The sequence below is a fragment of the Nothobranchius furzeri genome, chromosome 3 (genome assembly GCF_043380555.1).
Source record: "Nothobranchius furzeri strain GRZ-AD chromosome 3, NfurGRZ-RIMD1, whole genome shotgun sequence".
NCBI lineage: Eukaryota > Metazoa > Chordata > Actinopteri > Cyprinodontiformes > Nothobranchiidae > Nothobranchius > Nothobranchius furzeri.
Genome location: NC_091743.1, coordinates 81077266 through 81093211, shown reverse-complemented (window position 1 = coordinate 81093211; position 15946 = coordinate 81077266). Strand labels below are relative to the sequence as shown.

The following is a 15946-nucleotide window of genomic DNA, read 5'->3' as shown; positions in this document are numbered from 1 at the left end:
AATGAGCCACGATAGCAGCAATAGCTCCCATTGGGAAGCATCTGGATGTTGGATTCCTGCATGTGTGTGACTGCAGACATTCCAGGGCAACCCACTCCATGGGAATAAAAGAACAACTGTTCCTCCTCTTGTCCCATCCCATTGGCTTTTAGTGAGTAACCAAAAATAATCAACAACTTTTTGATATAAATTTTGGTGAGACGACTGAAACCTAATGACTTCAATGTAGTAACTATTTACCATGTGCTAGTGTAAGGTTTGACCACAGGATTTCAAAAAATCTCTCTCTCTCTCTCTCTCTCTCTCTCTCTCTCTCTCTCTCTCTCTCTCTCTCTCTCTCTCTCTCTCTCTCTCTCTCTCTCTCTCTCTCTCTCTCTCTCTCTCTCTCTCTCTCTCTCTCTCTCTCTTTCTCTGTGGCCTCTCTCTCTCTCTCTCTCTCTGTGGGGTCAGTGATGAAATACCAGACAAGGAACAGGCGGATGGACTAACAAGCAGGATGGTGTAACTGATGGTCATGATTATGGGATGAGGTTTTTTACCTTTGGTCACCATGTCTTGGTACGATACTGCAATAAAAAAACTAGGTTTTCCATCTATTGAGCTGTTTGTGAAGGTAAGCCTTGTGTGTATTTTCATGTCATTGAGGGCTTATGTGTTTATTTCATGAAACAGCATCTAATATTGAATGTCCTCTAATTTTGGCCTTCATAATGTATTTTCTTAAATTACTGATTTTCATTTCAGGGCTGCATGGTGGCGCAATTAGTAGCACTGTTTTCTCATAGCAAGAAGGTTGCGGGTTAGAAATCCGGCAGCAGCCTTTGTATGTGGAGGTAGCGTGTTCTCGTTCATGTGTGAGTTTTCTCTGAGTACTCTGGTTTCCTCCCGCAGACCAAAAACATGCATGTCAGGGAACATTCTCCATGGGTGTGTCAGTCAGTCACTGCGACAGTGCTGCCCTCTTGGTCCACCACGCAGGCCCTCTTTTGGGCATATATTTCACACAGGAAGTGTGAGTGAAGTTAGACTGTTTCCTCCAGATCCCAGACCTGGCTCCCTGCCAACACTTCAGGCGGTACTCTGGGACTGTCAAGTAAAGAAAGGTAGACTGCAAACTCCAAGATGGGGAGAGGTCCTATGTGGGGTGGAAGGAGCAGAAGATTGTCAAGAACCTGTTTGTTCTGGTGAAGAGGGAGCTAAGCCCGAAAGCAAAGCTCAGTTTACTGCCTGATTTAATTCCCATGTATAATCATGAGCTTTGAGTAATTACCATCGACATATAAATAGTGGACAATGGGTTTCTATTGGCTCCACTAACACGTTTTGGAAGAAAAATGGGAGGTGGCCACCACCGCCATTTTGACGGTGTCACAGGCTCCGTCAAGCCCAGACAATTCCACAAAAGGGAAGAGAGGTGGAGCTGAGGGTGGGGCTGTAAGGCTGGGATCAACTGACGACACCCGGTCGAACTAGCTACAAGCTAACCTGAAGCTAACCCAAAGCTAACACGGAGGTGGGAGCTAAGCTAATGGAGGTAGCAACCTAGCTACAACCGGAGTTAACTGTGCACAACACCAGAGCTTCTGAGTCATAGATACGCCGGGCTGACCCGGTAAAACCGGGTGGAACACAGAGGTCTCCCGACAACTCCACAAGCCGGCAGCCGCACAGCAGATAAGCGCCGCTGCGATCTGAGATGCGCAGAGCTGCTGCTGGGGAGAACCAGGTGGAAAGGTTTCCATCCCAGAGCTCCACAAGCCGACAGCCCACGCAGCAGTCAGGAGCCGCGATCAGGCAGAGATGCGCCGAGCTGCGGGGAGGGGAGAACCGGGTGGAGAACATCGGTCTCCCGAGAGCTCCACAAGCCGATAGTCGGAACCCAGCTCCACCAACATGTTATATTTCAACCCATTTTCTAAAGTGCAGCATTATGTTAAATGCACTGGGGTTTACCCTATTACATTTAATTTCATGGTTAAACAGTACATGTTAAAATCTAAGCTCAGCTCGCCAGTGACTTAAAATACATAAATATAATTTTACTTACCGAAAAAAATGATATAGAGACACCTTGGATGCTCCAATAGTGCAATTAATGCCACAGCAAGTCATTTTGTCCAACAATTGCACTAAAAATATCCAAAAAAGAATACACAAACACAGAGACTCAAAATCCTGGAACAGTTTCCAAGCCAGACCGAGGCTCTACTGAGGCCTTTCCACGGAGCTAGCTCTGTGGTCAAGTGGGTCTGATGCTCATTAATTATACAGAATTTTAGGCTTTTAATACACTTAAACAGAAGAGTGAGAAAAAAATTCAGAGTTGTCATGAGTGTAAACTAGATAATTTAAACCAAAAACATGTTTTGGTACCAGGCTGTAAACATGTTTATTTCTGCTGTGAAATTGGTATTTTTAACATGGGAGTCAATGAGGATTTGCTCGCTTCTGACACCAGCCCCCAGGGGATGAGGGTGGAACTGCAATTTTTGTCACTTCCTCGCTGGCCTCAATTTTTCACCCGCATTGTGGGGGCTTGGTAATTACCAACTCAAAATTGACCAAAAAAAGTTTTCCTTGCAAAGTGGCCCAACTTAGTCTTGTCACGTCTGGGTGGCAATTTCTTGACCCACGACATGCTGAATCCAAACACGGAGAGCAGGAATGTAAGTAAAAGGTTTTTATTACTAAATAAGGAAAAAGTAAGAGACGGGAACCGACGAGATGCAGGACTGGCAGCAGGAATCCAGGAGAGTTTCTAAGGAGGGAGACAGAGTGAATGTAAGGCGGAAAACAATGGGAACTTATCTGGAGACTGGTCTTACTGTTACTCGGTAGTAGTAATTGCACGGGAAGGATTGTCGGGTCCGGGTGAGCTGAGGAGATCCAAAGGTGAGGTATAGGTTGTCCAGAGTGTAAACTAGATAATTTAAACCAAAAACATGTTTATCTAAATATTTTCTACAGTTTTATTTCTCGTTTTACATGATTATATTTTATTACTTGCTTTGCATGTTGTATATGATTATATTTTAGCACAGTTTTATTATTTAAATTATTATTTTACTGTTTGTATCTTTTTATTGTATTACTTATTTTCTAATTTTTGTCATTTATATTAGCTCTTTTATTACATTTTTACTCATTTTAATCCAGTGTTTCCTCTGTGGGGGCCCTCTGCCCCGGGAGCGGTGGTTGACTGTAGCTTCCTGGGCGCTCTATAGGTGGGGGTCTATGCTTCCCCTCCACTGAGCGCCCTGACTTAGTGTGAAAGACCTGATGCTGCCGGGACAGACGGCTCCTCTGATGGCGTTTCCTTGCGTTACCATACTTGGCTCATCTGGACTCAGCCTAATATAATTTTTACTTGTGTGTGTGTGTGAGTCTGTGTGTGTGTGTGTGTGATTGCATATGTTTGTTAATGTTTTTAACCTGTTATGGGAATCTGGGGTCATTTTGTAAAGCACTTTGAATAACACTTTGTTTGAAAAGCGCTTTAGAAATAAAATTTGATTGATTGATTGACAGAGGTGGAGGAGCAGGAATGGATGTTGGTTGGTGAGCGGCTGAGAGCGGGCGGCCAGGGGATGAAGCAGTGCGTCAGGTAAACTGAGATCCGGGCTTGTTCTGGAGCTGGTGATGAGTTGAGAGGAACCTGGAGGGGAGCAGGAGAGGGCATCAAGGGATTTACTGGCAACAGGTTCACAAGAATACAAAAACGAGTTTCAAGGTCAGGCTGAGGCTGAAGCTACCCAAACAGAGTAATAATCCGGCGTGGTGATGTGTCGCACTGCTCCTTAAATCCCCTGGGCCTGATGAGGAGATCAGCTGCAGCTGGAGCTCTCAGACACGCCCACCTGTGGAAACAATGCTCAGAGGGAAAAGCCAGGTTACTTGCAGTCAGCTCACCACGGACCATGACAGTACCCCCCCCTCAACGGACGCCACCCGGCGGCCGAGCAGAGGAGGAGGAGGCGGAGGAGGAGGAAGCCCGAGAGGCCTCGAAGTCCCTGATGAGGTCCGGGTCTGTGATGAACGAGCGGGGAACCCATGAGCGATCCTCTGGACCGTAACCCTCCCAGTCCACCAGGTACTGGAAACCACGGCCCCGGGGGCGGACATCAAGGAGGCGACGGACAGGGTACACCAGACCACCTCCGACGAGCCTGGCCGGCGGAGGAGGAGCAGGAGCAGGACACAGGGGGCTAGAGAGGACAGGTTTAATCAGGGAGACGTGGAATACAGGGTGGACCCTCATGGATGGGGGCAGAGCCAAACGGACGGTGGCCGGACTGATGACATCAACAATGGGGTAAGGACCGATGAACCGAGGAGCCAGCTTCCTGCTAGTGTCCTTCAGGCGGATGTCCCTGGTGGACAGCCAGACCTTCTGCCCAGGGGTATACACCGGAGCTGGTCGTCGGTGTCGATCCGCAAGGCAGCGGTTACGGTCTGCAGTCCTCTGCAGAGCCGCCGTGGTCTGGACCCAGGCACGCCTGGCACGGCGAATGAACTGGGGAGCGGAAACAGGAGGATCTTGGGTAGACGGAAAAAGAGGAGGCTGGTAGAGGAGAACGGTTTCAAATGGAGACAGGCCAGTGGATGTAGACGTATGAGCGTTATGGGCGTACTCTACCCAGGGAAGTTGGGAACTCCAACTAGAGGGGTTGGACGAACAGACACACCTGAGCATGGCCTCGAGCTCCTGATTCATCCTTTCGCATTGTCCATTAGTCTGTGGGTGGAATCCAGAGCTAAGAGCGACACGAGCCCCCAGGTGGTCAGCGAACTCCTTCCAAACGCGGGACAGGAATTGGGGGCCATGGTCAGACAGTATTTCAGAAGGAATGCCATGCAGACGGAAAACATGTTTGATCAGAAGTTGGGCGGTTTCGGCAGAGGATGGGAGTGCTTTGAGAGGCACCAGGTGACAGGATTTGGAAAAATGATCAACTACCGTGAGGATGACAGAAAAACCATTAGAGGGGGGTAAACCAGTAACGAAGTCTAAAGTTATGTGAGACCAAGGGCGAGTGGGTACAGGCAGAGGGTTGAGGAGTCCGGCTGGAGGTTGGTTACTTGATTTGTTACGGGCACAGATGGAACAGGCGTTGATGTACTCACGGACATCTTTAAACATGGATGGCCACCAGAAGGTTCTGCGGATGAGAGCCAGGGTTCGACCGACCCCAGGATGAACTGAGAATCTTGCCCTGTGGGCCCAATGGATCAGATCACCACGAACCCTGGTTGGAACGTACATTTTATGAGGAGGACCGGTACCTGGATCTGGTTCAGTTTGTTGGGCCTCCTGCACCTTTCTGGTGATGTCCCAGGCCACAGCGCCCACGATGCAGGATGGTGGCAGGATTGGGGTGAGTTCTGGGTCCTTGTCAGGTGAGTACAAACGGGATAGAGCGTCCGGCTTGGTGTTCTTGGAACCGGGTCTGTAAGAGATAAGGAATTGGAAACGGGAAAAGTATAGGGACCAGCGAGACTGTCGGGGTTTTAGTCTCTTTGCTTCCTTCAAGTATGCCAGGTTCTTATGATCGGTCCAAATAATGATGGGGTGTTCTGCTCCCTCCAGCCAATGCCGCCACTCCTCCAGAGCTAATTTAATGGCCAGTAGTTCCCGATCTCCGACGTCATAATTCTGCTCGGCAGGCGTGAGGCGACGAGAGAAGAAGGCGCATGGATAGAGACGGTGATCTGAGGGAGAGACTTGTGAGAGAACCGCACCGACACCAGAGTCTGAGGCATCAACCTCCAGGGTAAACTGGGCGGAGGTGTCGGGACGAGTGAGAATAGGTGCTTGGGTAAACTTGTTCTTTAAGTCCTGAAATGACTTTTCAGCAGCAGGAGACCAAATAAAAGGTTTGTTTATGGAAGTGAGTTGAGTGAGTGGAGCAGCAGTCTGACTGTAATTCTTAATGAATCGTCGGTAAAAATTAGCAAAACCCAGAAAACGCTGCAGTTGCTTACGTGTAGTGGGAGTAGGCCAGGAGAGAACTGATTGAATCTTGTCTGGATCTGTCTTCAACCGCCCGCTCTCGAGGATGAAACCGAGGAACTTGACCAATGGAACATGGAACTCACATTTCTCTGCTTTTACGTACAGGCGGTTCTCCAGGAGGCGTTGAAGAACGGCTCTGACGTGTTGGCGGTGTTCTGTTGGGGATTTGGAAAAGATCAGGATGTCATCCAGATATACCGTAACAAACTGATTGAGGTAATCTCCGAGGACTGAGTTGACCAGGGACTGGAATACGGCAGGGGCATTTGTGAGACCGAAAGGCATGACCAGGTATTCGAAATGGCCTAAAGGAGTTTTGAAAGCAGTCTTCCATTCATCACCCTCTTTAACACGAACGAGATGATAGGCATTGCGCAGGTCCAGTTTAGTAAAGATAGTGGCGTCTTGTACAGGTTCAAAGGTTGAGGAAAGTAACGGGAGTGGATATCTGTTCTTAACTGTAATCTGATTGAGACCCCTGTAATCTATGCAGGGCCTCAGGGAACCATCTTTCTTGGATACAAAGAAAAAACCTGCGCCCAGGGGTGAATTGGATGGTCTGATTAAACCGGAGGCTAACGATTCTTGTATATAGGTGGACATACAGATTTGTTCAGGTTTAGACAGATTATATAACCTGCTGGATGGTAGCGGGGCGCCCGGCAAGAGGTCGATGGCGCAATCATACGGTCGGTGAGGGGGCAAAGAGGAGGCACGGTCCTTACTGAAGACGAGGGAAAGGTCGTGGTACTCCTCTGGTACTCCTGACAAGTTGGGAGGAACCGGTGGATTGGGGTTAGGTGCAGAACTGGAAGGTGAAGCAGAGCGAAGGCAGTTGGTTAAACAGTGAGAACTCCAAACGACAACCTGAGACGTTCTCCAATTTATTTGGGGATTATGGGTGACAAGCCAGTCATGTCCAAGAACTACAGGAGAATGGGGGGACGGAAACACAAAAAAGGAAATACTCTCCTGGTGGTTTCCTGATACCAGTAAATTTACAGGCACAGTCTGGTGAGTGATGGTGGTGTGTGTATTTCCGTCCAGGGATGATGCTTTCAAAGGAGTTGGAAGAGGAATAGTGGGGATATCCAGCTTCTGAACGACTGTTTTATCCAGCATATTGCGTTCACAGCCTGAATCCAACAGGGCCTTCAACATACAACTGCCTTGGTTAAACATAATGGCACAGGACAGAGTACAGCGGGATTCAGAAGTCTCATTAGCACCCACCAGTATTCCCGGAACTACTGGCGGACCTGCCCCTTTTAAACGCAGGGTGCAACTTGAGAGTCGGTGACCAGGTTGACCTCAGTAGAGACAGAGGTTAGAAGCGAAGCGGCATTGTCTCTCCTCTGGGGTTAATTTTGTTCTGCCTCTCTGCCTGGGCTCGTCTCCAGATGGCGCCGTAACTTGTGGCAGAAAATCTTTGGTCTGGGTTAGCGGGGGAAGGGATACTGGAGAACCCCTAGAACGTTCCTTGAGACGCTTTTCTATCTTAAATGCTAAACTTATAAGCGATTCAAGGTCGGGGGGTTCTTGGCATAACGCCAACTGATCCTGGAGACGATCGTTTAAAGCCTGGGTGAATGCTCCGAGGAGTGAACCGTGATCTAAATAGGAAACCGCTGCCAGTGTGCTGAACTCTATCGTGAAATCGGCTACGGTCTGATCTCCCTGATGGAGATTCCACAACTTTTTTGCGATTTCAGCTGGGGACTCAGAATGGTCAAAAGTCTTGTTAAATTCGGTCAGAAACCGTGAGAGGGAACCACTCAGAAAACCGGCATCATGACTCCTAGCCTCGGCCCAGTCTAACGCCTTTCCTCGGAGTAATCCGATTATGTAAGAGATCTTAACTGAATCTGAGACAAATGCTTCGGGTGATCTTTTAAAAGCCAACTGACAGCTAAACAAAAACCGTCGGCATCTGCCGAACTCACCGGAATAGGTCTCCAATGGGAGAGAGCTGGGTATCCGGAAGTCGATAACAGGAGACGGAACCGGATGTGCGGACGGAGGAGAAACAGGAGGTGGCTGATCAGACGGTTCCGGGGGAGTTAGCTTACTAGCAAGGTGGTGCAACACGTTGCTCACATGGAGTAACCGTTGGTGGGAGTCAGACACCTGTTTCAGCAAACTATGGATGGCGTGTTGATGACGGGAGAGGGTTTCGGAAACGACAGGCGGGAAGTTAACGGATGAATTGGATTCTGCAATGGAGTCAACTTTTGGCTGGATTATTCTGTCACATCTGGGTGGCAATTTCCTTGACCCACGACATGCTGAATCCAAACACGGAGAGCAGGAATGTAAGTAAAAGGTCTTTATTACTAAATAAGGAAAAAGTAAGAGACGGGAACCGACGAGATGCAGGACTGGCAGCAGGAATCCAGGAGAGTTTCTAAGGAGGGAGACAGAGTGAATATAAGGCGGAAAACAATGGGAACTTATCTGGAGACTGGTCTTACTGTTACTCGGTAGTAGTAATTGCACGGGAAGGATTGTCGGGTCCGGGTGAGCTGAGGAGATCCAAAGGTGAGGTATAGGTTGTCCAGAGGTGGAGGAGCAGGAATGGATGTTGGTTGGTGAGCGGCTGAGAGCGGGCGGCCAGGGGATGAAGCAGTGCGTCAGGTAAACTGAGATCCGGGCTTGTTCTGGAGCTGGTGATGAGTTGAGAGGAACCTGGAGGGGAGCAGGAGAGGGTATCAAGGGGTTTACTGGCAACAGATTCACAAGAATACAAAAATGAGTTTCAAGGTCAGGCTGAGGCTGAAGCTACCCAAACAGAGTAATAATCCGGCGTGGTGATGTGTCGCACTGCTCCTTAAATCCCCTGGGCCTGATGAGGAGATCAGCTGCAGCTGGAGCTCTCAGACACGCCCACCTGTGGAAACAATGCTCAGAGGGAAAAGCCAGGTTACTTGCAGTCAGCTCACCACGGACCATGACAAGTCTTAGAGATAGGGTGGGGTGCTCGGATATCCGGCAGAGACTCAGAGTAGAGCTGCTGCTGTAATGTCATCATTTACCAACACAAGTTAATCGTATTTGAACTCTGGCATGAGTAAATGAAATCTTTCAAGGAACGCCTATGGACCTATTACTGCAGCTCCGGTATCTACAATGGGATGCAAATGTTTGGTGGGGCTTTGTTAATCTTTATAAATCATTGGTTGATGATGAACGGCATTTCAGTTATATACAAGATATAGGAGACACACAGTGAAATGAAGTTTATAGGATTTACTGAAAATGTGCAATATTTGTTTAAACGAAATTAGACAGGTGCACAAATTTGGGCACCACAAAAAGAAAACAACCCAATGTAGTGTTTAGGGTCATTGTCTTGTGGAAAGATCCAGCCCTGGTGCAGCTTCAGTGTTGTCACTGATTCCTGGAAAGTAGTATCTAGATTCTGCTCATATTGAGTGGAATCCATGCATCCCTCAACTTTAACCCTCAGGCTTCATTAGGGACATTTTAGTTCATTTGGACAGTTTTTGCTTTTCTTTTTGTCACCATTTCACCCCCGTTTGTGCATATGGTACAAAATCAGAATCAGAATCAGAAAAAGCTTTATTGCATTGTTGCAAAACCCCTCTCTGGACAAATTTTGAAAAGACCAAGGGAACACTATGAAAAAAACACCCCACTATACAGTACACTTTATCGGACAAAAACGTCCCATTGACTTCCATTCAAACCACAGTTTTTGATCCTGTAACATTTGCAACAAATTATCATGTTTTCTGTGATATCAGGGTTTCATTTTGGAGAAAAGTAGTCAAGTTTATGATTTTTACTGTTCACCACCAAAGTCAGTAATTTCCCCATATGTGGACCAGGCGAGAAAGTCCACATATTTCTTTAGATCTTCTGCTGTTTGTATTGAAGTCAAAAGGTGAACCTGAACTTCAAAGTATAGAAAACAAAAACAAGTAGTGTGTTTATGCACTTGTCTGGAGCTACAGGTAAATTAAAGTGAAGCCTGATTGTTAAGATTGCCAGTCCATGCAATGGCCACAGCCCCACAGCATGATGGTACCACTACCATGTTTTACTGTAGGTAGTGTAACGGAACGGAAGACTGTTTTTTCCCTTCTTTGCTCAAGACTAGTCTGCATGAGATAAGTCTCAAGGTCTCATGCATTCCTTCTAGCCTGCTTATTTTCAGCTCAACAGAAGAATGAAGAATGAACTCTTTTCTTTTAATTAATCAAAGAACTCCATTTTAATAAAGCTAATCCATCAAAGTGTTAGTCAATAAATAAGATGTGACCGACCTGTGAAATCAAAATATTAATTACCTTATTATAATCCTATAGAATATAAAGGTACTGTGACTTTAAGGGTTCCAGCAGGACTCATTTCACGTAGCGTTAAAAAGACATAACACATTCCTTTCACTGATCCAATCAGAATCTTACACATCTGACGGAGGCGTGGTTTTGACGGTATTTGGTAATTTTTCATTTGACAATAAACCATAACATCCGAAGTATAAAACTATGCCACGTCAGCTCTAACGCCAGTTCAAAGCGTTCCAGAGAAAGTGACGGAGTGGCCAATCCTGATCTAAACCCTTTAATCGAAAGAACTAACGACAAGCTGAAAAATCCAGTCGCTATTCCAACAGCGGCAGCAGTTCCTTTCAGAACAAAAGCTCAACCATCCGGACCCAGGCTTGGGTCTCACCAGACACCAATAACTTGTCGTATACCCGGAAGTAACTCAAGACGGGTTTGATCGGAACCGCGGCTTTTCCTACCGGCGCGATTCCAGAGAGGGTCCACTGGACCTCGATATTCCTGATCTACAGAGGACTTCCAGCAGGGTAGGTAGATCAGCATGATGGTGTCTCATGTGTTTCTGAACTTCTGAACAATAGCTTAATGCGAAAACAACACCTTCAGTTTCCGTCAGAACAATTGCTTCTGCGGATTTGTTGGTTCTGATTTAACATCACAAGTCATCCATTCACCGTCTCATCCATTTTAGTTACACCATACATTTAGTTTTGAAGTCAGTCTAGTTTAATTTGTTAGTAATTAAATTCTTAACTTTTAAACTTGACTCTCTCTCTTCTGTTGTCTCTGAGTGAATACGTAGCGGTTATCTAATCCCTGCAATAAAAAGATCCAATCTTCTGGTTTAAATAACCCTGCGATCCGTAAGGTGGATTTCATATTTCCTATGGAACCCCACGCCTTATGGCTCATTAAATAACTGTAATTTATTTCATTACAGTAGCGTGTGTTTTTCTTGGAATGCTGTGTTCTTCTTCCTCCATGCATAACGCCTCTTGTTATGTCCAAATGACTCCGTTTTAGTTTCATCAGTCCACAGCTCCTTATTCCAGAATGAAGCTGGCTTTTCCAAATGTGCTTTAGCAGCTCTGTTTGTGCTGTGGGTAGAGAAAAGGCTTCCTCTGCATCACTCTAACATACAGCACCTCCTTGTGTAAAGTGCACTGAATAGTTGAACGATGCACAGTGACTCCATCTGCAGCAGGATGATGTTGTAGGTCTTTGGTGCTGGTCTGTGGGTTGACTGAATGTTCTCTACTCTTCTGTTCATATGAAATTTTTCTTGGTCCTCCACTTGGAGCATTAACTAGAACTGTGCCTGTTGTCTTCCATTTCCTCAATATGTTCCTAACTGTGGAAACAGACAGTTGAAATTTCTGAGACAGCTTTCTGTATCCTTCCCCGGCCTAAACCATGATGGTGAACAATCTTTGTTTTCAGGTCATGTGAGGGTTGTTCTGAGACCCCCATGTTGCTGCTCTTCAGAGAATAAATCAAATAGGAAGGAAACATACAGTCGACCCCCTTAAATTCTCTTTCTCATAATTTAATTCACCTGTGTATGGCGGTCATGGGTCACCAAGCTTACCAAACCATTTTGAGTTCCAATAATTAGTTCTAAACATTTTGGAATCAATAAAATGACAACAGTGCCCGAATTTATGCACCTGCCCAATTTAGTTTAAACGATTATTGCACTTTCTGTAAATCCTATAAACTTTGTTTCCCTTCTCAAACATCACTGTGTGTGTCTCCTGTAGGCGATATTTAACAGATCTTTTTAATCACAAAAACCAACGATTTATTCAGGAAAATCATGAAGATTAACAAGGCTTTCACACATCCAAACTTTCACATCCCACAGTATTTGTATGGTTTACTAACAATAAAGACCTTTATTCTGTTCTGATCTGTGTAGGCAGGAAGTGATGGAGAGAGCATTGGAAACTGTCCTTTCTCTCAGCGACTTTTTATGATTTTGTGGCTGAAAGGAGTGATCTTTAGTGTTACCACAGTTGACCTTAAACGGTAAGATTTGCACGTGCGCGCGCGCACACACACACACACACACACACACACACACACACACACACACACACACACACACACACACACACACACACACACACACACACACACACACACTGTATGTCTCTATGTTAGAAGAAAAGGCTGTTGCTGTCTGTTTAGAGCTGTCACTGAAAGGCTTTTATTGACTTGTTTATTTTAAGGACATATGCTCATGTTGGGGGCTGCACAGTGGAGCAGTGGTTAGTGCTGTTGCCCTGCAGCAAGAAGGTCCTAGGTTCACATTCCAGCTTGGGGTCTTTCTGCATGTTCTCCCTGTGCATGTGTGGGTTTTCTCTGGGTGCTCCGGCTTCCTTCCACAGTCCAAAATCATGACTGTCAGGTTGATTGGTCTGTCTAAACTATCCTTAGATGTGAGTGTGTTTGCGTGGTTGTTTGTCCTTTGTGTGATGGACTGGCAATCTGTCCAGGGTGTACCCCGCCTGTTTGCCCGTTGGCAGCTGGAGATAGACACCCTGCATTGACAAGCGGGTTCAGAAAATTGATGGATTGATGGAGCTTGTGTTAGCATTTGCCACAGTAACCAGATGTGTTTTAACTTTGTTTCGACAGAAAACCAACTGACTTGCAGGACCTTGCTCCAGGGACCAATCCTCCTTTCATGACTTTTAATGGGGAAGTCAAAGTTGATGTCAACAAGATAGAGGAGTTCCTGGAGGAGAAGCTTACACCACCATGGTAGAAACAAACCAAAACAGACTTATAGTTGATCTGCGTAATCTGTTTTGAAAGCTTGTTTAAAATGATATTGCTTGAATGGACCTGACCAATCTACATACACACATTCTCCAGCTACCCTAAATTGGCTCCCAAGCATCCTGAAGCCAACACAGCTGGTATCGACATCTTCTCCAAGTTCTCGGCTTACATCAAAAACCAAAGAAAAGACATCAATGATGGTGAGATAATGTCAAGCTTCTTCATCACGTTACACTGTCCAATCTCGGGAGCAGAAGTTGCTTAGGTAGTCAAACAACTACACAGCGGCGGAGCCCCGGGGGCGGATGATAATCATTCTGGGTATCTCAAGGCTATGGATGTTGTAGGGCTGTCATGGTTGACACGTCTCTGCAACATTGCGTGGTCATCTGGGGCAGTTCCTGTGGAGTGGCAGACCGGGGTGGTGGTCCCCATCTTTAAGAAGGGTGACCTGAGGGTGTGTTCAAACTATAGGGGCATCACACTCCTCAGCCTCCCTGGAAAGGTCTACTCCATGGTACTGGAGAGGAGGGTCCAATCGATAGTTGAATTGCAGATTGAGGAGGAGCAGTGTGGTTTTCGTTCTGGCCGTGGAACTGTGGACCAGCTCTATACCCTTGCAAGGGTGATGGAGGGGGCATGGGAGTTTGCCCAACCAATCCACATGTGTTTTGTGGATTTGGAGAAGGCTTATGACCGTGTCCCCAGGGGCACCCTGTGGGGGACGCTCCGGGAGTATGGGGTGGGTGGCTTTCTGTTAAGGGCCATTCAGTCCCTTTACCAGAGGAGCGTGAGTTTGGTCCACATAGCCGGTAGTAAGTCGGACCTGTTCCCGGTGAGGGTTGGACTCCGCCAGGGCTACCCTTAGTCACCGGTTCTGTTCATTACCTTTATGGACAGAATTTCTAGGTGCAGTCGTGGTGTGGAGTGTGTCGAGTTTGGTGGCAGGAGAATCTCGTCTCTGCTTTTTGCGGATGATGTGTTCCTCCTAGCTTCATCCAGCTCTGACCTTCAGCTCTTGCTGGGTAGGTTCGCGGCCGAGTGTGAAGCAGCTGGGATGAGGATCAGCACCTCCAAATCTGAGACCATGGTTCTCGACCAGAAGAGAATGGCTTGCCAACTCCGGGTCAGGGGAGAGGTTGTTCCTCAAGTGGAGGAGTTTAATTATCTTGGGGTCACGAGTGAGGGTAGGAGGGATCGGGAGATCGACAGGCGGATTGGTTCGGCATCTGCAGTGATGCGGACACTGAGCCGATCTGTCATAGTGAAGAGGGAGCTGAGCCAGAAAGCCAGGCTCTCGATTTACCGGTCGACCTACGTCCCAATCCTCACCTATGGTCATGAGCTTTGGGTAATGACCGAAAGAACGAGATCGCGGATACAAGCGGCCGAAATGAGTTTCCTCCGTAGGGTGGCCGGGTTCAGCCTTAGAGATAGGGTGAGGATGTCAGACATTCGGGAGGGACTCGGAGTAGAACCGCTGCTCCTCCAGATCGAAAGGAGTCACTTGAGGTGGTTTGGTTATCTGGTCAGGATGCCTCTTGGACGCCTCCCTGGGGAGGTGTTTCGGGCATGTCCTGTTGGCAGGAGGCCCCCGGGTCGACCCAGGACACGTTGGAGAGGTTACATCTCCAATCTGGTCCGGGAATGCCTTGTGGTCCTGCCGGAGGAGCTGGTGGAGGTGGCCGGGGAGAGGACGGTCTGGAGCTCCCTAGTTGGGACCCGGACCCAGATAAGCGGAGGAAGACGATGACGACAATGAATATAAAATCAACCAACTAGACACAAACATTCAGGAATAAAACCTTTGATATTGTCATTTGTGTCACATCTATGCTCTGGCTTTCTCTTGTCATTGACTTTACTTAATTCATTCAATTTTTGTTTAGATGACGTAGTTTCATATATATTTATATTTGTTGCTTCAGTCTTGGAGAAAGCCTTGATGAAGTCTCTTTGGCGCCTGGACAGCTTCATGAGAACTCCTCTGTCTGAGGAAATAGATGCTGATGCATCAGGAGATGTTCCAGAGTCCTGCAGGAGTTTCCTGGATGGGCCTGAACTCACCCTGGCCGACTGCAACCTGCTACCTAAACTACATATTCTGAAGGTTTGGTTGAGAAACGGTCTTAAAAAATATTCAGTGCTGCTTGTTTGCACATCTAGAACTTGACCACTTTATCTACATCTTTTGCAGGTTGTATGTCAGAAGTATCGGAGCTTTGAGATCCCTGCAGAGATGACTGGTGTGTGGAGGTATTTGAAGTGTGCCTACCAGAGGGAAGAGTTCACCAACACCTGCCCTGCCGAGAGGGAGATTGAGCTCGCTTATGTAAATGTTGCAAAACGAATCATTTAGGAGCAAATGTGGAGAATAATTGTAAAGAAATGATCACTCAGATAACAAAAAAGCTACATTAAAGGAGTTAGCCTAGAAATAACAGAGACAACTAGTGAAAATGAGGGCAGAAAAGAGGGAACTGGTTTACATGAAATAGAAAAGTTGGTGCAACCAGACACACATAAAAAGACTAAATAAAAATATAAAGTAGAAGGGTAATAAGTTCTCATAGACTAGATTAATCTGCACTGATATACTTTACTGATTCTACCTTTATCTGTGCAAGGAGATAAAATAGTTTTGCAAATGTTACCCATTATTTTTATTATTACATTTGTTTCATTTTTCCATATTAATCACCAAATAGTGGCCGAGCGCCACCACTCCCCACAGGGATGGGTCAATGCAGAGATGGGATCTCACCAGTGTGATGATGACTAATGGGATTCGAAACTCTATAATGGAGACAGAGTTTATACCAAATGTTTCAAAGGC

General features: G+C 46.7%; 1 protein-coding gene across 3 annotated transcripts in view; it reads left to right on the top strand.

The window, feature by feature from the left end:
• LOC107384524 (chloride intracellular channel protein 4) overlaps positions 1-15698 on the top strand; it is a 28474-nt gene extending 12776 nt beyond the window's left edge. For 2 of the 3 annotated variants that reach the window (XM_054737434.2, XM_015957817.3), the window contains exons 2-6: positions 12242-12351; positions 12964-13089; positions 13204-13310; positions 15039-15220; positions 15308-15698. In XM_054737434.2, coding sequence (XP_054593409.1) covers positions 12296-12351; positions 12964-13089; positions 13204-13310; positions 15039-15220; positions 15308-15469 — 633 coding nt within the window. In that variant the 5' untranslated portion in view covers positions 12242-12295 and the 3' untranslated portion in view covers positions 15470-15698. Of the gene's footprint in view, positions 1-453; positions 614-12241; positions 12352-12963; positions 13090-13203; positions 13311-15038; positions 15221-15307 lie in introns of those variants that run through there. The other variant, XM_015957818.3, reaches the window with a different exon arrangement.
• The last annotated feature ends 248 nt before the right edge of the window (positions 15699-15946 follow it).